The 15257-nt window shown below is 43.1% G+C and overlaps 3 protein-coding genes across 9 annotated transcripts in view; 1 reads left to right on the plus strand and 2 right to left on the minus strand.

Moving 5' to 3' along the window:
• The window catches only part of cc2d1a (coiled-coil and C2 domain containing 1A), a 19359-nt gene extending 17415 nt beyond the window's left edge, over positions 1-1944 (minus strand). Inside the window, exons 1-6 of one of the 3 annotated variants that reach the window (XM_041981933.1) lie at positions 1771-1944; positions 1524-1593; positions 1295-1427; positions 1090-1196; positions 447-689; positions 45-345 (exon numbers count right to left, since the gene is read on the minus strand). In XM_041981933.1, the coding sequence (XP_041837867.1) occupies positions 45-345; positions 447-689; positions 1090-1196; positions 1295-1427; positions 1524-1580 (841 nt within the window). In that variant the 5' untranslated portion in view covers positions 1581-1593; positions 1771-1944. Of the gene's footprint in view, positions 1-44; positions 346-446; positions 690-1089; positions 1197-1294; positions 1428-1523; positions 1607-1770 lie in introns of all 3 variants that reach the window. The other 2 variants (XM_041981934.1, XM_041981932.1) reach the window with 2 other exon arrangements.
• Positions 1-15093, minus strand: part of nanos3 (nanos homolog 3) — a 16943-nt gene extending 1850 nt beyond the window's left edge. The window contains exons 1-2 of one of the 2 annotated variants that reach the window (XM_041981941.1): positions 13877-15093; positions 13693-13831 (exon numbers count right to left, since the gene is read on the minus strand). In XM_041981941.1, the coding sequence (XP_041837875.1) occupies positions 14338-15015 (678 nt within the window). In that variant the 5' untranslated portion in view covers positions 15016-15093 and the 3' untranslated portion in view covers positions 13693-13831; positions 13877-14337. Of the gene's footprint in view, positions 1-13692; positions 13832-13876 lie in introns of those variants that run through there. The other variant, XM_041981940.1, reaches the window with a different exon arrangement.
• LOC121637708 overlaps positions 1984-15257 on the plus strand; it is a 33816-nt gene continuing 20542 nt past the window's right edge. For 2 of the 4 annotated variants that reach the window (XR_006009928.1, XM_041981937.1), the window contains exons 1-6: positions 2010-2055; positions 2313-2386; positions 3365-3471; positions 3553-4322; positions 4807-5290; positions 8872-9008. Coding sequence is in view for 3 of the 4 variants with exons in the window: in XM_041981937.1 (XP_041837871.1) it covers positions 2353-2386; positions 3365-3471; positions 3553-4322; positions 4807-5290; positions 8872-9008 (1532 nt within the window). In the remaining variant the exon portion in view is untranslated. Of the gene's footprint in view, positions 2056-2312; positions 2387-3364; positions 3472-3552; positions 4323-4806; positions 5291-8871; positions 9009-12507; positions 12613-13077; positions 13342-15257 lie in introns of those variants that run through there. The other 2 variants (XM_041981936.1, XM_041981935.1) reach the window with 2 other exon arrangements.

Here is a 15257-nt window from a genome sequence, read left to right on the forward strand (position 1 = left end):
GACTTTCACAAAGCAGCACACCCTGTTCTATTATGCATGTTTACCTGAGTGCTGGGCATCTGGCTGGCTGGGAGTAAGGGGAGAGATAGCAGGTGTGTCTGGAGTGATGGCAGCAGCAGGCTTTTGGGGAGGGGTCAGAAGCTTTGGCTTAGTGTTCGGAACGGTTGGCGCAGCCTCTCTCAGAGGTTTCTGAATGGAGGAAGGGGAGGGCATAAGTGCTGGCCCTGGCACTTCTCGTTCCTTCTCTGGTTCATTTGACTTTCCCCCAACAGCAACAGGGGGAGGGATCTCTTCTTCATTTATTGGCTTTCCTTTCTTGACAGACGTTAACATGGATTGTAAAGTCTATGTTTGAAGAAAACAAAAAAAACAGTACGTTTTAAAAATTAAGGAATGTGTATGAAGTTGGACGAAGAAGGTGTTTATCCTTTGCTTTATCAGTTTACCTTTAACCCTCGGTCATATCTTCGAACTTTGCTAGTCTCGCCTGCTGTCTTGGAGTTGCATATGGCAGTCTGATACATTTCAATGCGCTCCAATAGGCGGGACTCCAACCCAGATGCACCACTGGGAGCACAAGGAGAAGAGTGGGATGTGATGCTCACTTTCGGAGCAGTGGGTGTGGCAGCAGGAGGTGTTGGAGCAGGAGTGTGCTCTTCATCGTCTTCCAGAACTTCATTCAATTCTGCCTATGTATAGAGACAGAAATATACTGTATGAACACTGCAAATGATAATATAGTAGTTCAACAGTCAAGCTTAGCACAATAATATTGTGAAAAATTAGAAGATTAGGTATGCAGCTTGCAATATTTGCAACCTCTTTGAACATCTGTATTATTTCTTCAGATATTTAGTTTGTGAAATATACATAAAAAATGGGAATGTCACGATTTCAAAGTAAAGCTCTCAGATAGCATTTCTACATCTAAATACAAGCAGAAACATTTTAACACTGGGGGGAATCAATATGGTATTTTTGCTTGAATGATATACCTCATTGTCAAACCAGCTACAACTAACTGATAAATTCAATCCAATAGTTCAATGTCTAAACATAATTAAAAGTGTATTTGTTTGTGTGAGCTACCAGGAGATCTTCATCATCATCCAAATCCTCATCCCCCATTTCTTCTTCATCCAGATCTTTCATACAAAGAGCTGTCATTCGCTCAATTTCAGCCATGGGAACAGGAGCTAAACAAACGTAAAAACATCACAAGCACCAACCAACATGTCAAATTTTAAGAACAAGCAAGTGTGTGAGGACATTAGTTGCCTGCTGTCTTCCTCACCTCTCCCTTCACCTTTTTTCCCTTGTGGTCTCCCACCTCCTCCCACCAGACTGAGGAGCTCTGACTCAAGATCCTCATCATTTCCATCATCATCCATCCCTCCATCTGGGGTAAGGTCAAGGAGCAGCCCCATCTGACACACAGATAATCAGAGAGTTGATGAATCATACCCATTGCTCTATGTTAGCAGAGGACATATTGTGTCATTAGAAGAGGTGACAGGTAATACCTGTTTAGCACGCGCCGCCCCTTGACCCCTAGCAGGGGGGTTTCGACTGCGACTCATGGACTGTTAATTCCTTGAAGTAAAGGCTTAAAACATTAAATTTAACGTTTTATAACCAAATGTAAGTACAATAAAAACACGCGATACTAAATGTTCTTCAAGTTAACGTCTGTGCTTGTGTTAGCTAACAACAGCTAATACAATACACAGCACAATTCACGTAGCTACTGAATGTAGACAGGTTGTTTACCTTGACAGTTTCACGGAGCCTGGTTTTCGCCGAGTCGCTTAAGCAAATGGAAAATCGCTTAGAAACAACAGAGGACAATACAGAACAAAAATGCGAGCAGAGGTCCACCTATTTTAACGTTAAATTTGAGCTATCAAAGCAAGATCACTAAGCTATGAAAATTACTTCCTAGACTGTGTCTCCCGTGGCAACGCGCTTTACGGCTGGACGAAACACGCCCACTGCAGACGTAAAATTCCAACGTAATGTTCAGTCTGTCAGGAGACAAAAAAAAAAAAAATTCAGGTGGGTAATTTCATATCCGTGGAAAAGAACATTATTTTACAATTCATTACTGACCGCTTACCAGCTACTTTGGTTATTGACGGTAATGAGTATAAATTAACTATTTAAATCTTAATTGGCAAGTTGATTTAGTATTATTCATACTTTTCTCTTCATTGAGTAAGCTAAGTAATTTCATTAGCTAGCTAATAAATATGTGTATTTTGACTAGTAGGATACCTTCAGTAGATTGTATTTTCTTTATACCCTGCTTTAAGGTATTTAGGTCAATTGCTTTTAACCCTTTAGGAAGAGGAGATGGTCAAAGGGAAAGCACAGCTCAACAGCAGAGGTATTGTCATATACCAGGATCCAAGTTGTATTATGATGATCGATTATTGTTTAATCAAATTTGAGAAATTTAGATCCTGAGGTGAATTAGAGTATTTATTTGCTTATTAATATATCTGAATTTATGTACAGCACAGTGCAAAAGTCTTGAGCCACACCTCATTTCTTACAGGTGCCGGGATAAAAGGAAATAAGTGAATCAGTTTTTTAAACATATGCAAACATAAATAGAAATACAGCATATAAGGCAAAAAATAAAAACAAACAAACAAAAAACAACAACAACAACAACAACAAATTAACTGAGTTTATAAAGCTCTAGCAAGCTCAAAGTCAACATATGGTATGAGCACCTTTATTCTTTACCACAGCCTTTACCGTCTTCGACAAGCTTCGGGAATAGTTCTCCAAGTTTCTTCAAGGACTTTCCAAAATCTTCTCTGGATCTTGGCTTTTCTTCTGTTTTCTGTCAGGATGATCCCACACTTAATCATTAATATTGGGGTTCAGACTCTGAGGAGGACTCATCACTTCATATAATCTGCTGCCACTAATTTTCAGTCTAGTTCTAAATTGGTCATACCTCAAACTATGTTATCTTTGGCTCTTTTTTTTTTTAAGATGCAAATGAAGAAATGGGAACAAATGATGTGTCTCCCAGAGGCAGCTAGTTACAAATTACTTATTGATGTAGGTTCTTTGCTGAGTTTTCTGCTATGCGTAGACAGAAAATTTATTCATTCCAGCAGCTAATGTTCAAAGAAAAACTTTGAAAGACATTCAGAAAGTTTTAAAAACTTTTGTTTAAGACCCCTTTAAAAGATTATAAGAAAGTCTGGTTTCCTGTGAGAAAAATGTAGAGATGAGGGATGGCTTAAGACTTTTGTATTGTAAGTTAAGTTGCATCAGGGTTGGAGTTAATTAGCTACGACTCCCACTTACAGTCTTTGACTGAACAAATGTGTCCTTATGTTTTAAGAGGATATACCTCCACCCCAGACTCGATCACTCAGGTCAAGAAAGAGGGAACATCAAAGTGATGAAGCTCCTGAGACTGATAATGTTCCAGCTGCTCTCCATCAGAAGGTATTTAGATAAACAAATCAGAGCTCATATTCATATCTCATTGAAGCAAACTGACAAGCCGCTATCCATTTTAAATTTCAGGAAAATGAAGAAGATGTCACAGGGATCGTTGCTTCACTGCTAGAATCTCTTCTGCAGGAATGTGCAGCAGTCACAAACCAACAGAATCAGGCAGCAGAACAAATCTGTTTTAAAAAAGTAGAAAAACATGCAGAAACATCAAAAGTAAAAACAAATATGGCAGCCACAAGGCAAGAAGTGGAGACTTTTACCAGTTCCAACAATCATTCTCGGCTGGAGAGCTGTGGATTACATACTAGTAATGATACACAGAAAAGCAGAAAGAATAAGGAAGAAACAACATCCGAGACATCAAACATCTCGCCGAACCAAACACCTGCTGATCAACTCCAAGTCATCTTGCCAATCTCTGAAGATGCTGCTGAGTCCTGTGCAGCTGCTTTGGAGAATCAAGTAGACGGAGAGGAAAATTCAAGTTTGGAGAGAAACCAAGATATCAGCAAAGACCAATCCAGCACCATATCTTTGAATGATGTCAAGGAGCCAGCAGTGGCGTTACCGGCCAAGAAGAAGCGAAGGATGGGGATGTGTGGTCTAACAGAGAAGAAATGGAGTCAGTTTTTACAAGCACAAAAGCATGAAAATGGCCTGAACAGAGGAGAGAAAGTTGAGAACCTGATCCATAATGAAACTGCTGACTTTATGATTTTGGAGGAGGATTCATCATCCACTTTACCACCCTCACCTTTGTGTATCAAAGCAGGCTGCATCACAGATCAGAGCGAGGCAGAGCTAAAACTTCAGTCTGGTCCCTGTGGAGAGAATGACAGGTCAGGATTACGTTATATCTTGCATTGTAATGTTGTCATTTTAATGTTTACATTTTCATGACAAACTACCAAAGGTGGGAAGAAATTATGTACCACTGAGATCATTTTAGCTCTATTTAAGGTAAAAGATTTGGTTAAATATATTGAAAAGTTGTTAAAGTGAAAGTATTTGTCATTAGTCCTCACATAGATATTTGTAGTTTAACACTTTTATGACTCTAAGGCAGAATTTAGTTTAAAGTAATAATGTCATTGTTGTAAACCCCGTAGGTGTATTAGTTATCAACAGCATTTTGCTATTATCAATTAACTTCTGACCAAGTTATAAACACTTCTTCAATAAACTTGGAAACTTTGAGAAAAGTGAAAATAATTCAAAATCCCTGCAGTATGTCTGTAACATACAAAACAGATGTTCTGTTGCAGTAAAATTAATAAGTGCAGTTTATTAAATTCTTTAATGACTATATTTTTGTCATTACAGAGTGGAAACTGAAATCCATTTCACTGTCACCACCTCAGATGGGACCGGTACGTCTGAAGTAGACACAGTATCTGTTACAGAACCAACAGCTAACCCAGAGTCATGTCAGCTTGTAGAGAAAGACGAGGAGGAGGGGCTTGTTGAGAATCTGGACATGCCGGAACTCAAAGAACCTACAGCTGAAAATTTGGCTGAAATGTGTAAGACACAAATTAAAAAGATGGAAGAAGGACCAACAGAAGCTCACTTAAGTTCTGCCATAACCTGTCACAGAAGTCAGAAAGAAGAACCTAACAACCAGAATGCAGTCAAGGCTGCTCTTCCACAGATGATCGGCACAACCGTGACAGATGACAGGAAGGAAGAGGTGACTGGTGCAGCCAATTGTAATGCCGCTGACACCAAGTCCCGAGGACCAAACTGCGACTCTGTGGAGCTCTGCGAGGCTGCAGTGACACCTGGCGTCCCAGAGAAGGAAAATAATGTGAGTGGTGGAACTGCAGTATAATCTAATAACCAGAGGTGCTCTTTATCAAGCTAACTTTTACTTCTTCAAGCCTTTCCTCCTTCCACACCCCAGAAATCTTTCCCTCTCCACCATATTTGAATTTTTTAGTCACATAAATATGTGACTTTTTTTTTTTAGTCACATAAATGTAGGAGAAATGATACAGGAGATTACCGTTTTTTTTTTGGTGACATAATTCTCGTCTCTACACATTCAGACTTAGGCAAGGCAAGGCAGTTCATGTACAGGACAATTCAAAGTGCTTTACATAAAACAAAAGCATTACAGATATTAAGAAATAGTAAAAGGCAGCAACACATAGCAAGAATCACAATAAAATAATAAATTACATTTAAATGATTAAAAGCAAGATAAGTTAAAAAAAAGTTAACATGCAGATTTCATGCATAGGCGCATGAGAAAATAAATGTTTTTAACCTGGATTTAAGAGTTTCTACATTTGGTGAAAATTTAATCTACACTGGCAGTTTGTTCCACTTGTTTGCAGAATAACAGCTTAATGCTGCTTCTCCATGTTTAGTCTGGACTCTGGTCTGGACTCTAGTCTGGACTCTGGTCTGGAGTCTGGTCTGGAGTCTGGTCTGGACTAGTTGACCAGAGTCTTTGGATCTAAGAGCTCTGCTAGGTTTATATTCTCTGAACATATCACAGATGTATTCTGGGCCTAAACCAATTTGGGATTTGTAAAAAATCTGAAGGGTTTTAAAATCCATTCTGTGACTGACTGGAAACCAATGTATAGATTTCAAAACTGGTGTGATGTGTTCAGATCTCTTAGTCCTGGTTAAAACTCTAGCAGCAGCGTTCACTTAGACAACAGAACTTTAGGTTATTTACATAACCCCGATTCTCTGAGTAATATGAGCGAGATGTCTCACTATGGGATGCAAGCCTCTCTGCAGTCCTCAGAAGCATTAATCTCATTACGCCAACCCTGATTGGCTGATGAACGTGTAAACGTATCCGTCCACATCACGTAGTGCCATCTGCCTTAAATAGCTCATGCAGACAGACCAACTCATTCAAGATAAGCGCCTCTTCTCACTCGCCCCAGCAAGAAGGGTTGTCTGGTGAGACATCTCGCTCATATAACTCAGTTATGTAAATAACCTAAAGTTCTCTTTCATAATATTCCGCTTGATGTCTCACTATGGGATGTGGTAGCTTCCGTATTGCCAGACAAGCTTATCTAGCGTCCACCAACCCACCAAGAAAAGAAGTCTGATCCGGTCAGAACAGCAAAACTGTGCGTGCCACTCACGAAGCAGAGACGTCCAGCATAAAGAAACGGACAAAGGTGAGAGGCGAGGACCAACTTGCCACCGCACAGGTGTCCTGTACGGAGACCCCTCTGAATAGGGCCCAGGAAGCGGCCATGCCCCGAGTCGAATGTGCCTGCAAGCCCCCAGGAGGCTGCAAACCCTGACTCGTATAGGCCAAAGCAATCGCCTCCACCACCCAGTGTGACAGGTGCTGCTTTGTGACAGGTTTTCAGGAGACGAACAACTGATCGCTCCGCCTGAGACCCCCAATCCTATCCACATAAGCGCGCGGTGCGCGCACTGGACAGAAGGCATGTGACTGCGATTCCCCTGACAAGGCAGGGAAAACCACAAGATCAATAGAAGAACATGAGCCCACCACCTTAGGCACAAAAGCTGGGTTGGGCCTCAAAATCATTCTCACACCGCCTGGGAAAAACTGGGCGCATGTCGGGTGCACTGAAAGCGCATGGATGTCGCTGACCCGCTTAGCTGGCGCCAGAGCTAGCAACAACACCGTCTTGAGGGAAACATGTTTTAAACCTGCCCCCTCCAGTGGCTCAAAGGGAGGGCCCTTAAGGCCCTCCAGAACCACAGCCAGATCCCACGGTGGTACCAGCGGTCTGGACACAGGAAGAAAAGGAACGTGGCCGTGTCTATGACACCACTCCACGAAGACCCCCCACTTAGAGCCATACAGAGATTTAGTGGAGGGGCCCACTCTGTATAGTGGAAATCACCCGCTGTGGGAGTCCCACAGCTGACAGACACTCAGGAGCCTAGCCCACAGTGCCAGGCGTTCCGGGTGTGGGTGGAAGACAGTTCCCCTCCCCTGAAGTAACAGGTCCCTGCGCACAAGACGCAACAGGGATGCTTGTGTGAGCATCCTGAATTTGTATTTCCGGAGATATCTGTTCAGAGCACGAAGATCCGGGATAGGGCGAATCCTACACCCCCTGTTTGGGGACCAGAAAATACCTGGAGTAAAACCTACTCTGACACTGTGCAGGAGGTACAACACAAATTGCTCCCTTGTTTAACAGGGAGTTGATTTCCGCTTGTAAAACGTGAGCTGACTCCCCTCGAGCCTGGGAATGCAAGATGCCGGCGAAACGAGGGGGAACGGTGGCAAACTGCAACCTGTGTCCAGCCTCCGGAACCACCACCGCAGCAGCTCCCTTCTCCTCCTCCTCTTCGACTTCAGCACCAGGGGAGGGGAGATAGGGGTCCTGTCCAGACAGGCTAACTTGGCGGGCTAGCCGTCTGCGGAGACTCTTCATGGTGAACACCGAACAGTGTTGACAAGAGCTGGGAACATTGATAGCCAATCGGGCATGTTCCAGCCCCGGGCAACTCGAGCAGACCTGATGTGGGTCTCTGCTTGATATTTTGTTCCCGCAGCGACAGTGACGAGCCCCAGAGTCTCCGATCCCTCTGGTGTGTGGGGTTTTAGCCTCCATTCCTCGCGAGCTGGTGTGCAGGCAGGGAGTCGAGGCAGCTAGCTGGTGTGCTAACCGTGGGGAGGCCTAGAAAATAGCTGGTGTGCTAACACTCGGTGCTCGAAACGCCGTGGTGGGGCGACAAGGGTAGTGCGACCGAACCGTGGAGGGGCAAGGAAGCACTATGGTCTGGTTTGACCAAAAGAGCCAAGAGTCCAAGCTAGGTAGCGCTCGGCGACCGAAGCCAAGGATCAGTCTGTGAACAGTTGAGCTTGCTAGCCGTGGACGCGAGATATGCTCCGAGTGAGAAGAGGTTTTTGAATGAGTTGGTCCGTCCGCATGAGCTATTTAAGGCAGATGGCACTACGTGATGCAGACGGATACGTTCACATGTTCATCAGCCAATCAGGGTTGGCGTAATGAGATTAATGCTTCTGAGGGCTGCAGAGAGGCTTGCATCTCATAGTGAGACATCGAGCGGAATATTATGAAAGAGAACTGTGGATTTCTCAGGTGGCAGCTTTGGCTCTCCTGTCTTCACATCTCTCGCTGTACTGGGAGGAGTTAAGATTCAAGTGAAGCTTTTAATGATTTCACTGGTGTGATCTGATATATCAGTTTAAATCAAGGATAATAAGCAAATGGATAAATACAGTATTTCTGTGTTTTGAATGTAATGTGTAACATAACTTTGCAGTGATATTAAGCATTATGATAAAAATTGGTAAGACTGACTAAAAAACAAAAGTTATTGAATTCTGAGGGGAAATCTAAATAAGTTTACATTGAAAGGGTTAAAATATGTTGAAAGGAAATATGTTTTTGTTGCATACAGTGTGATCTTGATGAGCCTGCTGTTGGTACTACTACTGTGAATGCTGAACACACTCAGACCAGAAACCCAGATGACACCTTTGGATCTGGATGCATAGACTACGTGTCTGACTCACAGCTGAACACCATTATTCTCAAGTAAGAAAAATATAAATTGGGTTTCAATTCTTTGAAAAATCTGACAATGTTGTCTGAACAAGACAGAACCTTGTTTTCAAAAAAGTTTTAGAGTGTGCAATGTAAATAAAAAATAATGCAACCATTTTATAATGAATAACTAAGTTATTGAAAATGGTAAATGAGTGAATAAATAATGTGGATTTTTTTTTTTAAAGAATAGAATAAGAAATGATTATTTTGAATTTAAAGCCTGCAACATGTTTCCAAACAGTTGTGAATGAGCTTGTTGAACAATGTATTTCATTATCTGTTTTAAGACCTTATTAGACAGACAGACAGACAGACAGACAACTTTATTTATCCCCGAAGGGAAATTGCGTTGTTACAGTAGTCCAGTAATAACATAAAAAAATCCAGAGTGGAATAAGTTAGAGAAAAAAATATAAATACAGAGTGAATTGGCAGATAAAGTGCAGTGGCAAGATGAAGTAATAATGTAAATAGCTATCAGATATTGATATGTAAATATGACTATGTAAATAAAGGAAGTGCAAAGATAATACAGAATGTTGAATGATGTGCAAAGGATACAAATATTATATTATCAGAGCGACAACTATAGGTTGCAGTAAGTACAGTGATTGACTTAGTCCAGTTGTGTGATCATGTCTCTGGCAGAGGTAGATGAGTTATGGAGTCTTATTGCAGCAGGAAGGAACGATCTCCTGTACCGTTCCTTAGAGCAGCGGGGTTGGATCAGTCTGCTGCTAAAACTGCTCTTTAGCTTGTCCAGTGTGTTATGGAGGGGGTGGGAGGGGTTGTCCCTGATTGCCAGCAGTTTTGCCAGCATTCTCTCCTCCACCACCTCCTCCAGGGTGACAAGTTTAGAGCCGACAGCAGACTCTGCCTTCCTGATCAGTTTCCTCAGCCTGTTGGCGTCCTTTGCCTTGATGCCCGCACCCCAGGACACTGCAGCAAAGAAGATGGCGCTCGCCACAACAGACTGATAAAACATCTGCAGCATCTTATTGCAGACGTGAAAGGACCTGAGCCTCCTTAAGAAGTAAAGCCGGCTCTGCCCCTTCTTGTAAATGGCATCTGTGTTGGTGGACCAATCCAGCTTATTATTAAGTGTGACGCCTAGATATTTGTATGAGTCCACTGAGTCCATATCTGTCCCATTGATGCAGACAGGAGAGGGCAGAGGCTTTTTCCTCCTAAAGTCCACCACCATCTCTCTCGTCTTCGCCACGTTCAGCAGTAGATGGTTCTCCCCACACCACCTCACAAAGCGGTCCACCAGGTCCCTGTACTCCGCCTCCCTCCCCCCCTCCACACATCCCACAATGGCCGTGTCATCAGAGAATTTCTGCAGATGACACGATTCAGTGCAGTACTTAAAGTCTGATGTATATGTGGTGAAGAGGAAGGGAGACAGCACAGTTCCCTGGGGGGCCCCAATGTTACTGATCAGACGATCAGACACACAGCTCTGTAACCTCACAAACTGCGGTCTGCCCGTCAGATAGTCGTCTACCCAGGCGACGAGGGGAGCACTCACCCACATGTCCAGCAGTTTGGCCTTCAGCAGTCCAGGCTGAATGGTGTTAAAGGCGCTGGAGAAGTCGAAGAACATGATGCGGACTGATGTGTCAGGTCTATCCAGGGAGGAGTAGGCCCTCTGCAGCAAGTAGATGATTGCATCATCCACCCCAACATGGGGCTGATATGCAAACTGGAGGGGATCTTGTGATTGGCTCACCAGTGGCCTGAGGTGCGCCAGAACCAGTCTCTCCATGACCTTCATGGTGTGAGAGGTCAGTGCTACTGGCCTGTAGTCCTCCAGTGCAGTAGGACGTCCTTTTTTGGGCACTGGGACCAGGCACGATGTTTTCCAGAGCACTGGCACTCTCTGAAGGCGTAGGCTCATGTTGAAGAGGTGCTGGAGAACTCCACAGAGCTGACCGGAACATGCTTTCAGCACATAAGGGCTGAGTCCGTCCGGTCCAGCGGCTTTCCTCTGTCTGAGTCTCTCCAGTTCTCTCGTTACCTGGCTGGATGTGATGTGGAGTCCAGACTGGGGGGTAGGGGGTATAGCAGGTTCTGAGGTGGATGTAAGCAGTGGGCTGGGTGGTGGAGGTGACAACAGAGGTGCTAAGAGGTGTCTGCAGCCGGAGGTGGGGAAGAGCTGTGGGGGCTGTGAGGAAGTTAGTTGTTGGAAAGTGTGACAGCAAATTGCTGCAATTTTGAAAATGAAATGTTTCATTAGACACCAGTTCTCACCAGTTTTTCAATAGGAGGGAAATAAAAATCTAAAGACCTTACCAGGTACCAGTACCAGGTTGGACACCTTTTGCTTTCAGAACTGGCACAGATTCAACAAGTTATTAGAAACATTCCTCAGAGATTTTGCTCCATATTGACATGACAGCATCACACAGTTGCGGCAGATTTGTCTGCTGCACATCCGTGATGAGAATCTCCCCTTCCACCACATCCCAAAGCTTCTCTTTTGGATTGAGATCTGGTGACTGTGGAGGCCACTGGAGCCTAGAGAACTCATTGTCATGTTCAAGAAACCATTTGGAGATGATCTGAGCTTTGGGACATGGTGCATTATCCTGCTGGAAGTAGTTATTAGAAGATGGTACACTGTGCTCATAGAGGGATAAACATAGTCAGCAACAATACTCAGGTAGGCTGTGGTGTTTAAACAATGCAACGTTGGTGCTACAAGGGTCCAAAGCCTGGCAAGAAGATATCCTCCACCCCTTTACACCACCAGCAGCCTGAACTGTTGACATAAGGCAAGATGGGTCCAGATGGATTGTTTACACCTACCATCTAAATGTAGAGCTAAAATAGAGACTCATCAGACCAACAACATTTTCTAATCTTCTGTTGTCCAGTTTTGGTGAGTCTGTGTGAATTATAGCCTCAGTTTCCTGTTCTTAGCTGACTGGAGTGACACCCGGTGTGGTCTTCTGCTGCTGTAGCCCATCTGCTTCAAGCCTGGAAGTGTTGTCCAGAGGTGGTTTTCTGCTTACCTTAGTTGTAACCAGTGGTTGTTTAAGTTACTGTTGTTTTTCTATCATCTCCAACCATTCGCTCATTCTCTGACATCTACAACACATTTTTTATCCAGACAACTGCTGCTTACTGGATATTTTCTCTTTTTCTGACCACTCTGTAAACCCTAGAGATGGCTGTTTGTGAAAATCCCAGTAGATCAGCAGTTTCTGACATACTCAGACCAGCCTGTCTGCTGCTTAAATCTCCTTTGTTCCTCATTCCAGTGCCAAGTTTGAACTTCAGCAAGTCATCTTGACCATGTCTGCATGACTGTTTGCACTGAGTTGCTGCCACGTGATGAGCCGATTAGCTTTTTGTGTAAAAAACCAATTGAACAGGTGTACTTAACAAAGTGTATAGTGTATATTTCTTAGCTTACATGTCAATGTACTAATGTTTAATCACCTATCTTATCCATCCAAAACTTTGACCATTTGTCATTCAGTGAGGAGGTGGTGAAGGAGAAAGAGGAAGATCATTTTTCTTCAGACTGCACCGAAGATGCCACAGGCCTGATCTGTGGGCTAATCGGAGAACTGTCCTCTCTAAAGTTAGTACACACCATTCTCCTTTTCCGTCTTATATATTTTTAACCTCTTTTCATTTTATACCTTTTCCCTCCCTAACATTCTTCTGTAGCTGGCTCCTGTGTCTACTCAGAACAACTTTTTTTTAACTATTGGCCACTTTAATCCACATTACACCTGTGCTCTAATTGGCTCAAATATTTAATTTGTCATTAGTAAATCTTCTCTGCCAAAATACTGAATGTTAAAGGTTTGCAGATTACACACTTTGAACTAAGTCGTGGCTTAATTTACGCAAAAAATAAACCTTTAGGCCAAAACATCTTTACTGAAAGTGGAAAAAAGAAAAATATTAAATATTCTATTCTCCCTATCACTCATTAGATATCTACAATCTTCTTGTGCATTTGTTAGAAAAGTTAAATATTGTAAAATAAAATTACTTAAATTGTTCACAAAACTGAAAAACTTCCTTTTTTTCCCCCCAGTCGAAAGGTCATGGCTGCTCATCGAGAGCTTGAGAATGTACGGCGAAGCAGTAAAACCTCCAGGAGCTCTGCACGTTAACTTCTTTCAAGTGCTTGCTGCCCTCATCTTACAGTTTCCCTATGAGTTCATGGGTAAAAAAAAGTCACAATGACAGTTCCATATTTCACTATCAAAAGGCTTTCACTCTTTAGTTTAAATTTCCAGTTGCAACATTTAGTTTAATGACATTGTTCTGCTTCTTCGCAAATAAAGTGTTGAAGCCAGTCTGTCTGCAGTGTTTCATCCAGAGTAAATATGCTCTAGACCAGTGGTTCCTGACCCATTTTCCTCCATGCATACACTAAAAAGCCATGGACCTCCTGCCCCACCCCATGCTGAAACCATGTTTGGTTTTATGCTTTCAAAAATTAGATTCTTACCATAAATAATGTATTCTGGTCGAGTTCTGTGCTTCGGTGAAGCCAAACTTTAATTAACATATAGCCTAACCCTTTTCCCTTAAAATACGGACAATTTGGCTTTTAATGTTCAAAGCCTCAGGTGCCCCCTTTGCTCATTGGGTAAACCCAGGTTGGGAACCACTACTCTCTCAAATAAAACATGTAAACGTGCAATGAGAATGCAAACACAGATTTAGCCATTTTAGACATTTATAACTTTAAGCATACAAACGTTCACATTTTCATTTTCTCTTTTCCCTACAAATCGCTGGAATGTTTTTTTTCCCAATAGAACCCAAAAATAAAAACATACCTCAAAAACAATAATTTCACACACCTCAGCACAAGAGCAAGTCACACATTAAAAGATTAAAATAGTCCCATGATATTAACGCAGGGTATTTAAGTTATTTCTGATGTCTGTGGAGGTCTTGGGTTTGAGTGTTAGAATCCTTAAATGCATCAACAGGAATTATGAAAATTGACACCAGTTTTAAAAAGTACATAAAAACAAAACCTTTCTTTTGTAACTTGTTTTTTTCCTCCGTACTCTCCTCCCAAACATAATATCTGGCAGTCGTTCTTCAAAGTAAAAAATCCAAACACCAAACAGACGCTGGGAAAGTAGGCTTGCAAAACACCAGCTGGAAATCAACCCCAATAGGCCTTACAGAAAACATGCCAAAACATGCAAAAGACTAAATAATAAAAACACAACAAAGCACACTTTAAATAATAATGCCAATATTGATAATACGAATAATACACTCAAAAAATGGCTGCTGTCTTCTGTGCGGTGTCTTGTTGCGACCTGTGGATTCAGCGTCTTGACTTGACATACACAGAGCTGTACGTGCTGTCCACTTTGGGACAGAACCGCTTGGTGTGAGCTTTGGTCCCCGTGGCTCCGCATTGAGGACACACATACTGCCGCAGGTAGGGACATAAGACATCTCCTACCTGGTTCTTCAGCCAGTGGGATCCGTACACCAGCTCAGACTCCCCGTTGTGCTTGCAGAAGCTGCAGAACATGCGCTCAGAAGAAGGAGGCAACGCTGGCGGCTCGGGAGTTTTGAAACGACTCGTCTTCTTGCGGTCCTTTGGCCTCCTGGGACTCATCAGGTTTGGCACTGGCTTTAAATCCCCTGCGTGCGGCGCATCAGGACCGAATGAATTTAATGCGTAGCGGAAATTGTCGGCCGGGCGCTCAGGTACCATTAAGTCTGGCAGCGAGTATTCAATGTGGACTCCTGACGCCTCTTCTCCGGTGTCATTCTGGCAGACTGCGTTAATGTGCATGGTCATTAGAGTTTTGCTCAAATCAACAGGCGGCGAGGGATGAGCCTTGCACTCTGGAAGGGAGGACTCAGCAGCGGTGTTCCGACCCAGGATTTCTCTGATTGTGTCCGACAGTCCCATATAATCCCTCCAGGGCTGGAAACTTTTGCTGTTTGGATCCATGAAGCGCGGCGGGTGATGGGAGAGTCCCCACACCATGCCGTTCAATCGAATAATTACTTCGACTTTACAAGAATGAGCAAAGAACTGGTGAAAAACTGCGATGGACGCGCACCAAAACACCTGATTGGTAATTAAACACAAGTGGTGATCAAACGCACCCGTTCATTGGCTGCCGGGAGCCCATCACATGGCCGCATGCACAGCACGTGAAGATCTCTGTTTCTTCCAATCAAAAAGTTAATGGCGTGCGCCAAACATATGGAGCTAAATTAGGGCCA

The sequence above is a fragment of the Melanotaenia boesemani genome, chromosome 4 (genome assembly GCF_017639745.1).
Source record: "Melanotaenia boesemani isolate fMelBoe1 chromosome 4, fMelBoe1.pri, whole genome shotgun sequence".
NCBI classification, from domain to species: domain Eukaryota; kingdom Metazoa; phylum Chordata; class Actinopteri; order Atheriniformes; family Melanotaeniidae; genus Melanotaenia; species Melanotaenia boesemani.